This window comes from Staurois parvus, unplaced genomic scaffold (assembly GCF_062004578.1).
Source record: "Staurois parvus isolate SC_StPar_1 unplaced genomic scaffold, SC_StPar_1.0 ptg001091l, whole genome shotgun sequence".
NCBI lineage: Eukaryota > Metazoa > Chordata > Amphibia > Anura > Ranidae > Staurois > Staurois parvus.
The window spans coordinates 550596-571315 of record NW_028318887.1 but is presented as its reverse complement, the minus strand read 5'-3'; the positions used below and the strand labels follow the sequence as shown (position 1 = coordinate 571315).

Here is a 20720-nt window from a genome sequence, read left to right as displayed (position 1 = left end):
TACAAAATAGAGGTTAGGGGTACAATAAAGACATTGTGTCAGTAAAACAAGTCCTATTTTTGGTGTAGGAGACAGCAGAAAAGTAACCCTCAGCATTTGTGTCAGTGCCAGCAATGACAAACCCCAGCATGTGTCAGGGTCAACAGTAACCCACAGTAAGTGTCTGGGCCAATAATAACCACCAGTATGTGTCAGGACCCCCTCAGAAGAACAAATCTGCACAGCACAAATCCTCCTTCCTACACAAATTATGCTCCATACAAACTCTCACCTTTAAAACTACAGATCTCTCCTCCACAGTAAATACATCTTCCATAAAGACTGCTCACACCCTAAATACTTAGGAGTGCCCTTCATGCAGTGAGGGAAAGTCCTAGGCATTCATCTGCTCTGTCAAATGACACAGCCAATGGATTCTTAGGACTTTCCTTCACTGCATGAAGGGTGCCTAGGGTCTAGGGTCTTTCTCCACTCTAAGCTTGCCATGTCTGAGCTTGGAATTTTGTGGGTGCAAGAACGCACAGCATTACAAGGATTCCTGTGTAAAGTCACAAATTTGGGGGGAGGGAGCAGGGGCATTAAAGACGATACATAGGACATGTGATGGCAGACACTCTGGGGTGAGTTTACACCCCAATATTGCCACAATTATCTATACTGTTCATATGAGCACCAACTTTCTCAGATCAAGATGGGGAAGTAATCTTTCAGCATCTTCAACCTGGGTGAACCTGTCCTGGCACTAAACATTGGTGTGAAAAAGCATAAATTGATAACTGCAATAGGGTTATACAGGTCTCCTAATAATAATAGGCAGTTAAAGGGTAGCATCTTACACCAATGAAACAGGTTACACAGACTGGGAGGGTGGTGATGGGGAATTTTAAAACCGGCTTAAATGTACTTTTTTTTTTGTTTTTTTATTTAAATTTTTATTTCTTTAATCATTATACAAGCAATATAAAAACACATTACACCTCATAAAGATGCATTTCCTATTATATTTATAACCCTCACCCACCCCATCCCCAACCCACATTCTCCCACTACCCCCCCTCCCCTTCTTACTCTAATATCTATCTGTATCAGGAAATACTCCCTCTTTAGACCATTATAACTTCTTTAGGACTACCAAACTGACTTTTGTAAAGTTGCACAACTTTATTAAACAAACCTCGCACATACCTTTTTATTCAAATATTGTTATTCTCCTTCATTATAAGCATTTATTTAATTAATGGGAAATTAAGTAATTAAAAAAATGATTCCTTCTATTTTACAGAAGTTTAGTAAGGATGAAAGCATAAAAAACTGACGCACTAAATATTGAATGAAGCGGTGAAATAAAAATTCATATAAAATAAACATCTTTTCAAAAAGAAAAAGAAAAAACAAAGAACTGTTGGTATTTGCATTGTAGGTGGTATTCACAATGAGAAGACCGTAAGATGAAAAAAAGAAGCAGAAATTGTAGAACAAAATTCGAGGATGATGTAATCTGGATTGAGAACGGCGGAAGGAAAACGTCTGGCAAAGAGGCTAAATGATAGGCCTAGTACTGATGAGGATTGAAGAGGAAATAAAAAAGAGGATGCTAGAAAAAAGAAAACCTTTAAAGAACTGTACAGAAAAGAAAATGTAAATATATGCAGTACTGCAAATGCTAATGGATTTTTTCCTGATAATACTGGTATGCTAACATGGAGCTTTATACCTGAGATATAATTTCTAAAGGTTATGAAATATTTGCCAAATACATTTTGAAAAAATATTTGGTATTTTCGATAATAAAAAGGATTAAAGTTTTTCTTCCATACTTTTTAAATTACCTCATTCTTGTAGGAGTAATGACAATGGGAAGATTCTACATTATGCATCTATGCGGATCAAAAATCTGTATCAGGTGACAAGTATGTGACATATACTGTAAGCCCCTATCCACATACATCATCTTTACCTGGTTATTTGTGAATCTAAGGAGTACTGGACCATTAGCATAAGGTTCAGTGCTTTGTGAGGGTTACCATATATATATATACTGTAAGACCCCCTCCAAGCACACCCAAATAATAAGGCAGGCAGAGATTTACTAAAACTGGAGAGTGAAAAATCCGGTGCAGCTGTGTATGGTAGCCAATCAGCTTCTAACTACAGCTTGTTTAACTAAGCTTTGACAAAAACCTGGAAGATGATTGGTTTCTCTGCGGAGCTGCACCAGATTTTGCACTCGACAGCTTTAGTAAATCAACCCCATTGTTGGATAACAACAGATCAGTGAGTTGTATGTTTGCCCTTTGAAATGGGGATTTTTTACATTTCATTTTTTTCTCAACAGTCTCTGAAGTACTGATTACACAAAGTAGAAAAGACAATTTACATTGTCAGCATTATCTGAGTTTTTCTTCAAAGAAAAAACAAATATAGTTATAAGCAAATCAGCAAGCACATTGTATTGTTTTCTATAAGAATAAATTTAATATATATCTATGAACAAACAAGTGTAATAAAAAAAAAAAAAAAAACTGTCAAGCCCTAATTATAAAAAAAAAGCTAACTGGAAATACCTGCATGTGAATTTGCCACATTAATTTATATGTTGCATCCCTATAACATCTCTTGTGCCAGTTACTTTTGGCAACAAAAGTGCACTGCACACAGATTTTCAATGTCTCACATGTTCTACATTTATTATTTTTCTCTTATCTCAGTAAAAAAAAACATATTAGCAAAGAACTAACTAGCTTCCAGGAAAATAGGGAAATAATTGTATATGTGCTTAGTTCTGTACTGTTAAAACATTTTTAAGGGAAAACTGATCTACTGGCCCAAACATAAGTCGCAGAACTGGAAACCCTATATTGTTATTATCTGAGGGCACAACTACAAATTAGGCAGCCAGAAGAAATTTTTACTATTTTGATTTCCCTAGGCTTCATTTACTTAGTTCTATGCACCTTTTTGATTTTGTTCTATTTTAATGTGTGTTGACAATAATCTGATGCTTAACCCTTTTGATACCGGGCACTTTTACCCCCTTCCTGCCCATGCCAATTTTCAGTTTTCAGAATTGCAGCAGTTTGAATGACAATTGCACGGTCATGCTACACCGTACCCATAAAAAAAGTATCTATTTTTTTCACACAAATAGAGGTTTCTTTTGGTGGTATTTAATCACCACTGTTTTTATTTTTTGCTAAATAAACAAAAGAAACCCAAAACGTATGAAAAAAAAAAACGCATTCTTTTTTGTCTCTGTTATTAAATTTTTCAAATAAATAACCTTTCCTCATAAATTTAGGTCAAAATATATTCTGTTACATTTTTTCTGGTGAAAATAACCCAAATTAGTGTATATTATTTAGTCTGTAGGAAAGTTATAGAGTCCAAAAACTGTGGTATATATATCTATATATCAAAGGGAGCCTTTGATAACGTGCCATCGCACGAAACACGTTAGGGAGGTGCCTTATACCCTGTGACGTCACACTGCATGGCTCCTGTGGACGGCCGGTGGCCATTTTGGAATCCCCTGCTACCAGCTGCTCACTACACATGTGAGTAAGATTTTCAGCTATCTGTTTATTTCTTCTACTGTGGATAATAAAGTACTACACTATCAGAATCTTCTATTGTCTTGGCTCGTTACTTCCGAGCCCCCCCTCCTTCAAGGCTTATTGGGATGATCTGGTGGCCACATCAGGATTGGTTAGACTCCCCCCGGTGGTGAGACGACTACATGCCCTCTGATATCTGGTGTCCCTGAGGTTGTGATGTTTGTCCAGCTGATGCAGGCCAGATGACCACTCTGTGATCCAGTTCCAGTTTGCAGTAGCCGGATGACCAGGAGTTGGTTAACACTCAAATGCGCACTAAGATTGCGCTCTCTGGTTAGTGCAATCTACACTCATTTCTGCGAAGGAATATGGTCACAGAAGTCACTTATTGTGTCACCTTTTTGTCCTGATATTTTTTATATTATGCACCGCAAGAACACTCTTGTTGAAAGATTTATACTCACCATCATTATTATTCCTGGACTTTTCAGATAATTTTTCAAGATCCTTTTTTAGTATTAAGTGGTGTTCATTTTACTAGTTATTACCTGCACCAAATGATTATTTGCATGCATCATTGTACGTATTAGCGCTGCATGGTTGTTTGATAAATCAGTTTTATCTGCTTTGGTGTTAATTAAATTAACAACAGGTGCACTAGATTGGAAACAATGAGACGAACCCCAAAACAGAAATGGTTTTACAGGTGGAGGACACTGACATTTTTTTTTCCCACTCATCTTCTCTGACTGTTTTTTAGTAGTTTTGCATTTGGCTAGGGTCCGTGTCACTACTGGTAGCATGAAGCGATACCTGAACCCTACAGAGTTTGCCCAACTCCTCCAGGATGGCACAGCAGTATGTACCATTGCCAGAAGGTTTACTGTGTCTCCCATAACACTCTCAAGAGAATGGAGGAGATTCCAGGAGAAAGGCAGTTATTCTAGGAGACCTGGACAAGGCTGTAGAAGGTCCTTAACATATCAGCAGGACCAGTAACTGCTCCTTTATGCAAGGAGGAACAGGATGAGCACTGCCAGAGCCCTACAAAATTACTTCCAGCAGGCCAGTGGTGTGAATGTCTCTGACAAAACAATCAAAAACAGACTTCATGAGGGTGGCTTGAGGGTCCGATGTCTTCTAGTGGGCCCTGTGCTCTCTGCCCAGCACCATAGAACTTGATTGGCATTTGCCATTGAACCAGAAATGGAAGGTCAGCCACTGGCACCCTGAAAACAGATGAGAGAAGATTCACCCTGAGCACATGTGAATGATATGAAAGGGTCTGGAGAAGCCATGGAGAATGTAATGCTGCCTGTAACATTGTTCAGCATGACTGTTTTGGTGGTGGGTAGTGATGGTCTGGGGAGGCATATCCATGGAGGGATGCACAGACCTCTACAAGGTAGACAATGGCACCCTGACTGCCATTAGGTATCGGGATGAAATCCTTGGACCCACTGTCAGAACCTAAGCTGGTGCAGTGGGTCCTGGGTTCCTCCTGGTACATGACAATGACCAGTCTCATGTGGCGAGAGTATGCAGGCAGTTCCTGGAGGACAAAGGAATTGATACCACTGAATGGCCCCCATGCTCACCTTACCTAAATCCAATAGAACTTCTCTGGGATATCATGTTTCAGTCCATCCGATGCAGCCAGGTTGCACCTCAGACTGTCCTGGAGCTCAGTGATGTTCTGGTCCAGATCTGGGAGGAAATACCCCAGGACACCATCCGCAGTCTCATTAGGAGCATGCCCCGATGTTGTCAGGCATGCATAAAAGCACGTGGGGGCCATGCAAACTGCTGAGTACCATTTTGAGCTGTTGCAATGAAATTTCAGCATAATTGACTAGCCTGCTGCATCATTTTTTCAGTTTTATTTTCGGGCTGTCTCTGAATTCAGTCCTCTGTAGGTTGATAATTTTCATTTCCATCAAACAATGGGGCATCCTTACATCCCTAACACATTCACACAGTCATGCAACACTGTACCTAAATGAAATTGATATAATTTTTTGACACGAATAAAGCTATCTTTTGGTGCTATTTGATCACAACTGTTTTTTTTTTATAAATAGAAATTAAAAGCGCGAAAATTTTGGAAAAAACATTTTTTACTTTCTGTTATAAAACATATTCAATTAAAAAATATCTAATTTCTTCATATATTTAGGACAAAATGTATTCTGCTATATGTCTTTGGTTAAAAAAAAAAAATCCCAATAAATGTATATTAATTGATATGTGTGAAAGGTATAGTGTCTACAAACTATGGTATATTTACTGGTATTTATGCAGCTATGATGCTATACTGGTAATGGTGGTGGTCAGCAACTTATAGTAGAACTGTGATAGTCTGGCGAGCAATCTGGCACTAACAGATCCTCGCTGAAAGGTACACTAACTGACAAATTGACACTGACATCAATAGTGACACTAATACAGTGATCAGTGCTAATGCTGTACACTATCACTGTTCTAATGACACTGGCTGGGAAGGGGTTAACATCAAGGGGCAATCAAGGGGTTAATTGTGTGTCTAACAATCGTGCTTTGCTGGGTTTTTTGCCTTCCTCTGGATCAATTGTGGGTATAAGATTATAACTTTCTTTTTTTTATGGTTGAACTGGATGGACTTTTGTCTTTTTTCAGCCAGACTAACTATGTAACGATGTGTCTAATTTGTGCTGCCTTTACTTTACTATAAGGCTGTTTTTTCCCCCTGCTTTGCAGGGAAAAAAAACAGCCAGATCTCTGTTTCATGTACAGAGTTCTGTGTTTTGTAATTACAGAACTCTGTGTGTGATTGGATACAACTGATCAGCTTACTTCAGCCAAAATCGTTGGCTGAAATCAGCTTCCAAGCTTGTTCATTTTCCAATCACAACACAGGTCATCAGGGGTTGTGTACACCCCAAACCCTGATATATACATATTACATACATGATTGTGCCTGCACCTGCACCTGCCACCCGCTCGCAGTATATGAACTGTGAGCAGTTGGTAGGGGGTTAAAGAAGAACTCAATCACTAAGCGTATCCAAACTGACCAACCAGCAGAACCTAAAACAACTTTATAAACAACTTTTTCAGTAAAAATAAAATTACAATTTATGGAATCTCCACTTCTTTAGAGCTTGTTCACACTATATGCGGTGACCTGTGTTTTTCTGCATAAGAACAACACAGATCACCTCTAGGGCTCATAGGTGTTGTGTGATATGGAAAAAAGCAGCCGTGATGCATAAACATTAATGTCATCATAGTGCTAGTTGACAAGGCTGATTTAAAGTGTTACTAAACCCAGGACCCTATATCTGGTCTCCCACAATACGCACTACATGGAAATGCAAATATTTTAGTAAATATAAACTGATAAATACCTTTTCTCATCAGCAGTTAGAGCAGTCTTTTGACTTCTATCAGTGTTCAGTGGAGCACATGTTAAAGCTTGTAGGAGGAGTTTTCTTTCTGCTTTGGGAGGATGCAGGACTCCTGACCTCTGTCTGGACAGTGCTGATTGGCCCTGTGCTGATCACATGCACTCTCCCAAGAAAAAAAAAAAACCTCTCTAGCAATACACACTAAACTGAGCATGTGCAGAATGTCTCCATGATATTTCTTATCAGGAGATAACTGGAGACACTGGGGGGAGGATCAGAGAATTCAGGATCAAACAGCGTTCTTACACAATGCAGAGGATTAACCCCTTAGGCTCCACAGTGAGTATAACAAGTGGGTGTCTGTACATTTATGTCAAAACTCTTTCTCATATCCCTTTACAGATTATTGTGTTCACTAAGATACACATCCAAGAGTTTTTTAAAACTATCCATACCTCCAGCCGACACCACAGATTGTTCCACATCCTTACTGCCCTGTCAGTGAAAAACCCCCTACACAGTTTAACCTCCCTGGCAGTATTCCCGAGTGTAGCTCGGGGTTAACTTTCAGTACCAAAAGCGGTAACCCCGAGCTACACTCAGGATTACCCTGCAGCGTTGCTCAGGGATTCCCTCGATCACTTACCTTGTCCTTCGCTCCCGCGATGTCCCCACTGCAGCATCCACGTCATCTCCTCCGGCCGATGCCGGCATCCGTCTTCCGGGTTACGTTCCCTGCGAGCATCGGGACGTACGGTGGGGACGGAACCGGCGGGAAATTAAAAAATTTTAAAAGTGACATTCAATCATACACTAAAATCTGATAGTATAACATTACTGTATCAAAGCATTTCACATACATTTTGTCCCTACTGCTTTGTCCTGTGCCCTGCCTGCATTTTTACTGTTCTTTCTGCCTAGAAACTGAGAAAAGTCCATGGAGTCCAAAAAGCATCCCTTTAGGTAAAAGCGGTTTTAGACCAGCTAGAAAACAGCGATAGTAAATTAGAACAACTTGCAGAATTGAGTGATAATGATTTGTGGGGAAATTGTCACCAGACACTGAAAACGATTTTGCGACTAAGGTCAGTGATGAGCGAACTTGACACTCTATTTAAAATTTCAGTGTTTTTGGTTTGATTACATTATTGAATTAAATTTTTTATTATTATTATATTATTTTTTATAATTATTTATTATAATTTATGATTTCATGTTTCAAATTTTATCATACCCGGGATGTTTACTAGACTCTTGTTCGGACAAATTTCAGTGAGTTATTCCTAAGAATTACAGGCCTACAATAAAAAAACAGCATATTTCCATGCAAAAAAAATGTACCGCTTTGAGCACAGAAATATTGACATAATCAGACTGCTAGGGAGGTTAAGGTTAAACCGCTTCTCATCCAATTTCATTGAGTGGACTTATGTCTTCTTAAACTCCCTGAAAATAAATAGTTTATTTCCTATGCGGTAAAGTAAAAAAAAAAATTATTTGCTGAAACAGTGTATTACACTGTCCCCTCACTGCTGGTACACAATGGAAAGTAAAATGCTGCAGTTTGATTTGAGCAAGCACTTAAAGTACAAGTTTAGGTAAAAAAAATCCCTAGCCCCCATGTCTCCCAGAAGCTCCATACTTACTAAGCCCAATGGATACAGCCTTCCATACTGTGTGCAGTCCAACTGGTAAATGAAACATATTTGTATAGGTGGAGAGGCATTGATTTACAGAGGAACTAAACCCTCCTATCATTTTCAGCCAAGGAAGCGGCCATCTTAGCCTCTGTTTGATCTTCAACTGCCATGATATTGCACATGTGATCAGTTATGACTCCAGTCATTTGATGGTTTGACAGTTTAAAGTGGAACTAAACTCATCAATTTAACAGTTTCAAAAAACAGTTACATTCTCAGCCCATGCCAGGACTGCTAACTGTCACATTTGCTTGTGCTCTCAACCAAACTGTCAAACCATCAAATGGCTGGGGTCATAACTGATCACATGTGCATCACCATGGCAGTTGAAGATCAAACAGGGCTAATATGGCAGATTCCTTGGCTGGAAATGATAGCAGGGTTTAGTTCCGGTTTATGAGACCTTAGTGAACAGGCATGGGTAGCCCAGAACCAGATTTTTACCATCTGGGATGCAAACTGCTTGGAAGGACACAGCCATTGGATGGGGGGAGGAGCACAGCTCTGTGTATTGAGGGGGCTAGAAAAGAAACCTGTTGGATTTTTTAATTGTGATCATATATTTTGACAGTTACATTTCTGAAACGTTCACGAAATTGCTCTGGTTATTTAAAAAAAAGTGTATTTATATATTCACAGGCCTCAAAACGTCTGACAAACTAATGATCTAATAAGCTCCACCACTGAAACTGCAGAAAGTTTGTTTAGCCAGAAATTCTTCCCTAAATGTTGAACTATGTAGCTTCTTTTGTGGACAGAAGGTGAACTGTAACAGAGGATATATTCTCATTTTCTCACTGGTGAGTGAAAGCATACAAAACATGCATGCATACACAATAGCAAATTACTTTTAAATGAAAACTGTTACTTTTTTAAAGGAAAGATGTGACTGAATGTAATAAAGAATACAATTATCAGTTTCTAATAGAAATATAAAAAGTGCACTAGACCATTGCCACCAATCAAAGTTCACTTTACTGAAGTCAGCACAATGAAAAAAGATTCTGATTTGTTCCTCTTATAGTAATGTAGTTTGAACTTAGTGTTTTGTTATTTGCACTATGTAATTAAATAATGCTGCCAGTAGATTGTGCTGATACAGTACCCAGACAAGGAGGTACAGAATACAAGAAAAGGGTGGAGAAAGTACAAGCTGATTAAAGCTGAAAAAGATTAAATAAAGAAGAACCATAAACCAAAGAGTAAATAAAAGATAAAAGAAGTATGACTGGTATAATAGGATTGTATACTTAACACAAAGAAGACAGTAATGGGATGCTTGGAAGAATATGGTAGGCTGATGGTCTGGATTGTACTGTAGGTAGGACATGGTTAGTTCTCTGGGTACCACTTTATAAACATATGCAGTTTCCATAGAAACGAGCTCAGTCTCCACAGCAACAGAGAGAAGCAGAAACATAAAGGATGAACACATGGGGGAGGGTGGGGGCTAAGAAAATGTGACATACACAATTATACACACACATTGTGGCACAATCATACACACTTAGACACATACATTAGGTTAGTAACGGAGACATATTAGCACACATAAATAAAATTCAGGACAACAGTGCTGGTAACCATGACTTTTAAAATATAAATTGAAACCCAGCAAATCAGAAGTATAGATACTGTCACCATTGCAACAGATCCCCCATCAATGATCAGTTACACAAAAAGAAGCCTGAGAAGCATCTATTTCACACAGGAAATCAATGTTAATTGACATTCTGAGAAAAGAATGATGATATACTGTGCAGAAATCATGAAATAATTTACATATAACTACATACTGTATATACACACTGATTTTAATGAATCGATTTCAGCTTTCTGTTATAGCTGAACCTTCAATAATACATAATTCCTCTTCTGTGAGCTGCCACTTTACAGAAATCTGTCATTTCACTGGCCTTAAAAGCTTTACAATATACACTGTCATATACACTGGTAGCATCATTTGCAGTTGCAGAGCTAACTAGTTGCACATTGTTGGAACACTGAACCCTCATATAATGTAATGAATGTATAGTACTGTATACATAGGAAAGTCTCCATATGCGTGAAAATGTTGCTTACTAGTGTCAAAGCTATTTAACTCAAGTAAGCCCTGTTCTAAAGACCGGAAAATGATAATTTACAATCCCGATGAATAATATTAATGAAAATATTCAGTAATGTTAAGGAAGGATTTAGCATGATGTGTATGTGTTTTATATATATTGTATGTTTTTCCCCTTTTTTATACATACAATATCAGTAAATAATCATTGCAAATAAATTGTGGTTGCACTTGATAGAGCGCAAGCACAGCTGTGACTTGGGTACTGGAGTGTAAAAAGGTACACCTGAGACGCATCACATACATATTTACACACAAAGGCCGATAACTACAGTGATCATGTACAATACAGCTATACTGCTTTTTAGAACACTTACTGTATCAGACCCTAGCTTGTCTTTTCATTTGTCTTTTGTTCTCAAACATTGTACCCACCCTACATTTCCAAAATGAAGGTCCACATACTCTGCCACAGGCCAGATATTTTCCTTTGCTATTGCCCAACACAAGGCACTCCCACGTGATACCTTTTAGTTTAGATCTACCCTTTGCCACTTTCATATCAGATGTAGCTAGCATCAAAGGTTACCTCCACCACCCTGAATGTGCTATTTGGAGGGGTGATATGAGTGATATGACAATTTCTGGGATACTTATGCCCTTTGTATGATATGACCCTCAGTACCCTTTTAGTTTTGAGACTCACGTGCCAGATGATGAAAAAGATGAGAGAAGCACAGAGGACGAGTGTTAGCATGTAACAGAACGCAGCAAAGGTGAACGCCATCTCTGGATGAGAAACTGCTGAATGCAAGACCGCTCTGAAGACTACTCTTCAAGAAGGCTGAAAAATGCTGCCAAGGACGACTTTCCAAGTACGTTATCAGACAATGCTTAATTAGAGTTCCTTGAGATTGTCCAAATTCTGTGGGTACAAGTCCATCTGTTCAGCAAGTGCTCTGTGTGAGTGCTTCAGTAATATTCAATAAACAATTCACAGAAGGTGGTCAAAGACTTGAGAACATATAAAACTGCTAAAAATTAAAACTAAAACTATCAAAAATATTGTTAGAATACTGACTACAGCTAAATATGAGACATCTGAGAGCACTGCATGCCAAAAAGTATGATTAGGTATACAAATTAGGAAGCAATTAGAAAGGAAAGCTGCATGTACAGTACAAACCTATAGGTTAGTAAACCAGTTATATGGCCTGTGACATTTGGCACTTTAAATAGTGTTGATGGTTAAAAAAATATCAGTCTTGTGAAAATATAGCTTCTCCTCCCCTCCGTGTAGCTTGCATTGTGTGGGAGTCCGTGGTGGCACGTTACATAAAAATGTATATCAGAACATCTTCATATGTGCCTTTGTGTATAGATATCAGTCACCTAACCGTCTTCTTTTTCTCCTCTTGGTCTATTTAGCGCCTGTCTTCTTTGTTTGCCCGTTTAACGTCTCTCACCTTTGTTGTATATTTCTTTTCAAGCTGTCTCTTCGTCTACGTGTATATTCACTCCGCTTTTGTCTGCACTTCTTCCTCAGCTGTTCATCAGTAGATAGCCTGACTTAAAGTAGCAGCTGACACAAGCATCTTAAAGCGCACTCCAGTCTAATCTGTGATCTCAGGCTCCCTCTCTGCTAATGCTCTCCAGTACCTTGTACTCCTCTTGTTTGCCTCTCCCCCTTTCAAGTTCATTTTCTCCCTCCCTCACCCTGTCACACCTCCTCCCTTGCTCTTTAATGCTTTTCTCCTCCCTTGCATTCTATTTATCTATCTATCTATCTATCTATCTATCTATCTATCTATCTTTTATTTTTTAAAAACAGGCAATTATGTGAACTACATGCCTTTATGTCTACTTTTTTTTCCATTTTGTCCAGGTCACACTTGTCTCCCCCTCCCTTTTTTGACATTAACAACAGTGTACATACAGTCTCTGGAGCATATCTTCGATACTGGGTATCACAGTCTATTCTGAAATGAACTGTCATTGACTTCATTGTGTCTGTCTCATTGTAGAACATCACAACATCCAGGTAATTGGTAACAGAAAGACTGAAGCATTATTGTGACATCTAGTGGTAAGACTAGAGAATGCATATGACCCTTAAAAGTTGAGTGACATATGATTGATATTATTTTATCATATCACAAAGATGGGATGTATGCAGGTTTATACTTAAAGTGAAGCTTTACCCATAACAGTTTGATAATAATAAATGTTCTTTAATAAAAGAACATACATTCTGCACCAATAATTATGCTACCAAGAATAGTGTGTGCTGTAAATTGTCTCCAGCATTGCTCTTGTTTCTTGCTGGAGGCCTTTATTTTGTTGAAGCCTAGTGCAGTAACTTCCTTACTGGAAACTTTCCCGCTCTCCATAAAAAAACTAAGGGGTTGGTGTCACGGGCTGCCAGGGCCTTTCCCATCCCCCGCCATATCCCTCCACCCCTCCCTCCCCCCTTGCACATTCCGATGTCTGTGGAGCTTCCATGGACAGGGCTGGGCCGGCCGTTGCCGAGGCAACCTAGCCGCGTCCCACATGGTTTTCAAAAGAACCGCACAGGAAGCAGCCCTCCTCTCTTTGTTCCTGTCCATGCTGCTGGAATCATCTTGCTCCCAGAAAGATGCTGGAGGCTCGGGTGGGGGGGACCGAGCCTCCCCAGCCATCCCCCTGCGCACTCTGCAGACCCCCAAAAGGTCAGGAATGTAGCCCTCTGCAATACCCCAGGGTTGGGAGTCTCCATAGCTCTGCATGAGCCTTCTCCTCAAAGGTCAGACCCCACAGCTGAGACCCTGCCAGACCCTGCAAGTCTGTAAGCCTGTCTACTGAGCACCCTTGCACCCTGTCTGCTGCTGAGTGCCCTGGGAGCTGCTGCTGTCTGCTGATTGCTGGTTGTCCCTGGAATGCTGACCGCTGGTCGTCCCTGTCTGGAGCCGTCTGCCGCTGAGTGTCTGCAAGCTGCTTGCCGTGAGTGTCCTGAACTGTCCCCGCTGTGTGCACCGACCACCCGTGTTCTGAACTGTCCCAGCTGTGTGCACCGACCACCCGTGTCCTGAACTGTCCCTGTTGTGCGCACTGACCACCTGTGTCCTGAACTGTGCCTGCTGTGTGCACCGACCACCCGTGTTCTGAACTGTCCGCGGTGTGTGCACCGACCACTCATGTCCTGAACTGTCCCCGCTGTATGCACCGACCACCCGTGTTCCGAACTGCCCCGCTGTGTGCACTGACCACCCGTTTCCTGAACTGTCCCTATTGTGCGCACAGACCACCTGGGTTAGGCACTGCCCTACTACACGCCTAGACTACCCTTACTTGAACCACCCCATGGTGTGCCCAGAGTATAGCTACCTGTGGTGCCCCTGAGTGCTTGAGCCATCGCTACTCGTTGAGTCCCAGTGAACCCAATGTCCCTAGAAAGCTGGGTGGGAGCTGTGCTGAGGCCAGACTCCACAGCTAGAGTCCCGTTGAGTCCCCGAGGCCCCTGCCCAGTGGTAGGTTGTTGCCCGTTGCCCGAGACCCCTGCCCAGGGGTAGATTTCCGCCTGTTGCCTGAGGCCCCTGCCCAGTGGTAGGTTGCCGCCCGTTGCCCAAGGCCCCTGCCCAGTGGTAGGTTGCCGCCTGTTGCCCGAGGCCCCTGCCCAGTGGTAGGTTGCCGCTTGTTGCCCGAGGCCCCTGCCCAGTGGTAGGTTGCCACCTGTTGCCCGAGACCCCTGCCCAGGGGTAGATTTCCGCCTGTTGCCTGAGGCCCCTGCCCAGGGGTAGGTTGCCATCTGTTGCCCGAGGCCCCTGCCCAGTGGTAGGTTGCCGCCCGTTGCCAGAGACCCCTGCCCAGGGGTAGATTGCCACCTGTTGCCCGAGGCCCCTGCCCAGTGGTAGGTTGCCGCCCGTTGCCCAAGACCCCTGCCCAGGGGTAGGTTGCCGTCTGTTGCCCGAGGCCCCTGCCCAGTGGTAGGTTGCCGCCTGTTGCCCGAGGCCCCTGCCCAGTGGTAGGTTGCCGCCTGTTGCCCGAGCCCCTGCCCAGGGGTAGATTTCCGCCTGTTGCCCGAGGCCCCTGCCCAGTGGTAGGTTGCCGCCTGTTGCCCGAGACCCCTGCCCAGGGGTAGATTGCCGCCTGTTGCCCGAGACCCCTGCCCAGTGGTAGGTCGCCGCCTGTTGCCCGAGGCCCCTGCCCAGTGGTAGATTGCCGCCTGTTGCTCGAGGTCCCTGCCTAGTGGTAGGTTGCCGTCTGTTGCCTGAGTCTCCAATCTGCTGTCCAGTCACGGAGGGAGCTCGGCTGAGGCCCCAAGCCTAGGGGGGAGATTGCCTGCCTGTCGCTGAAGACCCCCCCGTGCCTGGAATCGTCCCTGGTTTGCGCACACATCACCCTCCCTGCCATTTCCCCATTGAGTGTCTGTCATTTTGTTGCTTCAATAAAGCTTTGTGTGTCCCCCATCTTCTCTGTGTGCTCTGTCCTGCCTACGCTTCCGTTACAGTTGTCAAAACAAAATTACAGCCACAGAACAACTAAGGAGGAAATAATAAGCGCCCATACAAAACTAAGAGGCATGTACACACATTCTAGAAGCCTAACTAACAAAATGGAAGAATAGGAGCTGCTGATACATAAAGAGGATTTTGACTTTGTGGGAATATCAGAAACTTGGTTTAACAGCTCACATGACTGGCTGGCAACTATCCAGGGGTATTCCTTATATCGGAGAGAAAGAGTAGAAGAGGAGGAGGAGGAGGGGTATGCCTGTATATCAAGAATGATTTGCTAATGACTGTGAGGGATGACCTTGCAAATGGGTCAAGGAGGGAGGTGTAGTCCCTGTGGTGGCATTTTAAAGGGAATAAACAAGTGGGAAATTAACAGTGGAGGTATGCTACAGGCCCCTATCCTGAAGGATGAGGAGGAGTTGGATCTCCTATCACAGTTAGAAAAGCTAAGGCAATTATATTATAATGGGGTACTTCAACTGTCCAGATATTGACTGAGCAGAAAGAACAGCTCACTCATTTAAGGCTCGTAAAATGTCTTATAGGACAACTTCATGTTGGTGCCAATGTTGGATTCCCCGACTAGAAAGAATGCATTGCTAGATATATTAATTACAAACTACACAGATCTGATCACAGATGTGGAAATATGGGACAACTTGGGAACCAGCAATCACAGGATAATTACATTCAGCATAAATCAAAGGAAAAGGAGGCATGAGGGTAGGGAAAGAACACTAAATTTCAAAAGATCAAATTTTTCTAAACTGTGCTATATCGTACAAGATATTAAATGGGACCAACCCCTAGAAACACTAAACACTGAGGAAAAATGGGAGCATTTTAGGGACACATTAAACAAAAGTATAATTTAGTGTATTCCATAGCAGAGGAGAGTAAAAAAAATCCCCCACATTTTTACATATATTACCAGTAAAGAATGGAGGTCAGAGCATATTTGCCCCATAAAGGATGATAAAGGGAAGATGGTTACAAATGACAAGGAGAAGCAACTGTGCTAAATGCATTCTTCTCCTCAGTTTTTACACAGGAAAAGGAGGGGTATAGTAACCAAGATGGTATCATTACTAATGCATCACAGAATGTACCCTCGTGGCTAAGAGAAGCCAGTATCTGAAAAAAACTTGAAAAGTTTAACACAAATAAATCACCAGGACCAGATAGCTTATACCTGACAGTCCTCAAAGAACTCAGTCAGGTTATAGCCAGACCATTATTCCTAATTTTTATGGACATCATACTGACAGGAACAGTACCAGCTGAATGGCGAAGAACTAACGTGGTACCGATATTTACAAAAGGGCAAATATATATTCCTGGAAACTATAGTACATCGTACCAAATCAAGAGTCTTATGGACACCAAAGTGGCTTGCCTCAAGACAGTCACCCGGACACTTTCTGGTATGAAGATTTTATTCTTCTGCCACATCAATCCTTCATTAGGAACCAGTGTGATTCCAGGAGGGCAAGAGACACCCACAGAGGCTTGCTTAATCTGTGAAAGATCAGTTTGTAATAACAAAAGTTACATGCGGGCAGGATGGTATCTAGCACATGTTTTTTTTTTTGGGTCATCGTACATACGAGACAGTGTATCTGGTTTAGTATTCTTTGATCCGGGTCGATAGGTAATGTGAAATGCAAATCTCAAAAAGAACAAGCTTGACATGGCTTCAGACACTTGGCAGATCTTAAGTACTCAAGGCCATGGGATGCATTAAGCCCTTGAGACCCTGGTGTTATGAGACAACTGCCTCTCCTGCGATTTCTGATGCATCTACTTCCAATATGTACGGCAAAGATGGATCAGGATGACTGAGAATAGGGGCTGAAGTGAAATGTCTTTTTTAGAGTTTCAAACGCTGTCTGGGCCTCAAGGCTCCAGTGGAACCGAAGGTTCTGTTTAGTCAGTTGCATGATAGGAGCAATAATGTCAGGGTCCTGTCCACGGCAGAAGTTCTGGAAAATCTGGCATTTCTGCCAGTACTCTGCATGGCCGCAAAAGTACACATTAGCCTCAGTTTGGTGCCAGACAGCCTTCATAAGGAGGCTCATCACTTCCTCAAGTTGCTGGATGATCTCTAGCTCCCCGTGCCCTGTTCCTGTTTCCTGTGATTCTTACCTGTGATTTCCTGTTACCGACTCGGCTTGCTCCTGGACCTGTCTACTCTGCTTTATCCCTGATCGTACCTCGGCTTGGCTTACGAATACTCTCTCTCTTGCTCCTCTGTGTATGACCTCGGCTATACCATCTGACTACGTCTGCTCTGATCCCCACCTGGTACCTGACCTTGGCTTGAACCGACTACCCAGTAAACATCTAAATCCCAGAAGGGCTTACATACCACGCACAGGCTCCTTCTTTCTGCAGAGCTATCTCCGTGCATTAGCTGTGCTTCTGAGTGGACCACCAACCAGCACTCCTACAGGCAACCTGTGAAACTTTGGGCCAGACTCCCGCTGTCCCACTTTCAGGGGAGTCCAGGACTTAGCCGCAAGAGAAGCCCTCTCTCCATTGGCCTCCATCACCAGGTACGTGATAAATAATGGCAGAGAATCCTTTCATAAATCTCCAGTAGAAATGGGCAAATCCCACAAAACAATGCACCCCCTTTTTTCTGTGGGTGCAGTCAAGTCTAAGATAGCGGATAGTCTGCTGCTCGAACTCACGCTTCTCAGGCTTGGCATACAGTTCATGTTGGCAGAGCCGGCATAGGACACTTTTAATGTGCCCCCAGTGTAAATCAAAGGACACAAAGAAAATTAGGATATCGTTCAAGTATACAATTGCAAAAATGTCCATAAAGTCTCTGAATATATCATTAATAAAATGCTGTAAGGTGGCATGAGCATTGCAGAGGCCAAAATGCATGATCAGATATTCAAAGTGGCCGAATCCGGTATGTAAAGCCACGTTCCACTCATCCCGTTTGTGAATACGGCGCAAGTTATAGGCCCCTCACAAATCCAATTTGGTAAAGACGGCTTAGGACGTCAACCTTTGGAACAGTTTGGGTACAAGAGGAAGGGAGTAGTGGTTACCATAAGTTTATTAAGTTCCTGGTAATCCACATGGATGAGTGATCCTTTTTCTCAACAAAGAATATTCCTGCCCTTGCTCGAGAAGTGGATGGCTTTCATCAACATTCTTTTAAAGCTTCCTGTTCCTGTTATGAGAGTGAGAAAATTCATAATAGTATTCAGGCACTATTTGACACATTTCATGATCAGAGTCCACAGATAACAGGGTCACAACAGCATTAGGTGATTCTGGCAAACAATGTTCCCGACAATAGGTAGCTTGGATGCTGACTTCTCATGTAATCCAATCAATTTGTGGATTGTGAGCCTGAAGCCAGGCTATGCCCAAAATAATAGGAAACAACAGACACGTGATGGCATCAAGACTCAATAGTTCTTTATGTTTGGAAGAGGTAACAACAGACAATGGTGGTGTCTCCTGAGTTACCAATCCCGATTTGATACATGGCCACTGCCAGGTAAACTGTTAGCCCTTGAGTCTTCTGTTGTAGAGGTATGTGCTGCTGGGCTGCAAAGGTTAAGTCAATAAAGCAACTGCATGCCCCAGAGTCAATAATGGCTTTGACTGAGATTGCTTCTTCTGGCAGCTGGAATGAAAGTGGAAGAGCTAGGTGAGTTGCACAGGCAGACAGTGGTTACAGGTTAGCAAGAGAAATAGACAGACACTTATGCATCTTTGCGGGACATGTGTGTACATAATGGCCGGCTTCTTTGCAGTATAGGCAAAGGTTGTTCTCCTGAAGACATACAGTAGATGTTCTTCAGGTGACAAGGAAGGACGTATCAATCTAAGCTGCATGGGTTCTGGAGCATGAGCTACTGGAGGCACAGGATTGGCAGCAATGGAGCTGACATGAACAGAATGGGCAGCCGTAGGGTAAGCAGAAGAAGGCACCCTGGGCATCATCCATACAGGATGAGACTGTTGAGTAGACCTTTCCAACCTGTGTTCATGAAGCTGTCAGTCTATCTGGATGGCTAAGGTAATCAGAGCCTCCAAAGTATTTGGTATTCTGACCCAGGCTACGTCTTGTTTCAAGCCTTCAGAAAGTCCAAGGTGGATCCAATGTTGCAGAGCTGCGTCATTCCACTGTGTATATGTGCTCCAGCGTCTGAAGCCTGTAACATAGTTCTTGACCGCTCAGCAGCCTTGCTGGAACTCATTAAGGGCAGCTTCTTCTGTGGAAGTCCGCTATAGATCGTCATACAACTAGGCCATTGCTTCAAAGAAAGCAGATATGGTATGTAGTTGAGAGCTGTTTTCTTTGAGAAGTCGGTTGGACCAGGTCTGAGGTTCATCTTGAAGCAGTGAAATAATGAACCCGACCTTGGTGGATTCCAAGGAAAAAGTCAGTGGTGCAGGGGGAAGTATAGCTGACATGCATTATGGAAGGCCCGTAATTTACTTCAAACCCTTCAGAGCCTTTCTGGTGTGGGAACCCTGGGTTCAGGAGTCAGCATAATCACTGAGGATGCAGGAGCAGTCTCTGTAGGTGCTGCACCAGAAGAGGAAGAGGACGTTGTAACAGGATTTACAGATGTAGCCAGGGATTGCACTCATTCCTCCAACTGGACCTACCCCTCCTGCAGAGTCTTGGCGACTTGATTCAGGGCTTCGAGGTGCTGACAAATTTCATCCATGGGTGAGGCCTCTCTTGCAAGCTCAGATATGGCTGTATGATACTGTCATGTACCTTGTGGCAGAGCCTGATGTTGTGACAGTGGCCGTGAGAGCACGGCAAGGTATGAATGCCTGTAAAATGTTCTGTCAGCCGCGGCAGTAGGTAGCTGGTGTGTCGCTGGAAAGCTGGTCGGATCACTGGAACAGCAGGTAGCAGCAGAGAGAGCAGATCCAGGACTGGACAGACAGCAGGCAGCAGCAGAGACAGCAGATCCAGGACTAGGCAGCAGCAGAGACAGCAGATCCAGGATTGGACAGACAGCAGGCAGCAGGTGCTTGACACATAGCTGGCAGGTAGCAGGTGCAGCAGGACTGATAGCACTGAACATAAGAAGTATCAGCAGGCCCCAGGTAGCTTGCAGGGTAGGTCAGGTAGATAACTCGATACATGGTCAGACAAACCAGGTCAGCAACAGACGTTCAGATATCAGCATAAATGACAGGCAGAGAGTAGTCAGGACACAGGAACGGGTCAGCAACATAGAATCAGGCAGATGGGCAAAAGACAGAGCTAATCCAGAGGCAAGCCAAGTTCAGGGCAGGTAGCATTCAGGCAAGGTCAGAGTAAGCCGGGTCAATAATAAAAGTCAGTACTGGATCAGATGCAGGGACACAGGTAAGAGCTGTAGATCAGATAGCACTAGCTGCTGAGTTTAAATAGTCCCACTGGCACCAACATTAGTGGCAGGCAGCCGCAGGTGCACAAATGCAACTGCGCACAATTATGCACAGAAGAACGGGCACCCGCACATCTGTGCCTGCGCAACTGTGTATGT

At 42.8% G+C, this 20720-nt stretch overlaps 1 protein-coding gene and 1 long non-coding RNA gene across 8 annotated transcripts in view; one reads left to right on the top strand and one right to left on the bottom strand.

The window, feature by feature from the left end:
* CNIH2 (cornichon family AMPA receptor auxiliary protein 2) overlaps positions 1–12379 on the bottom strand; it is a 181421-nt gene extending 169042 nt beyond the window's left edge. For 3 of the 5 annotated variants that reach the window (XM_089658771.1, XM_089658772.1, XM_089658773.1), the window contains exon 1: positions 11412–12377. In XM_089658771.1, coding sequence (XP_089514897.1) covers positions 11412–11492 — 81 coding nt within the window. In that variant the 5' untranslated portion in view covers positions 11493–12377. Of the gene's footprint in view, positions 1–11411 lie in introns of all 5 variants that reach the window. The other 2 variants (XM_089658774.1, XM_089658770.1) reach the window with 2 other exon arrangements.
* Positions 11127–20720, top strand: part of LOC149440323 (uncharacterized) — a 33286-nt gene continuing 23692 nt past the window's right edge. The window contains exon 1 of one of the 3 annotated variants that reach the window (XR_016307670.1): positions 11127–11580. This is a non-coding gene — a long non-coding RNA (uncharacterized LOC149440323). The remainder of the gene's footprint in view (positions 11581–20720) is intronic. The other 2 variants (XR_016307668.1, XR_016307669.1) reach the window with 2 other exon arrangements.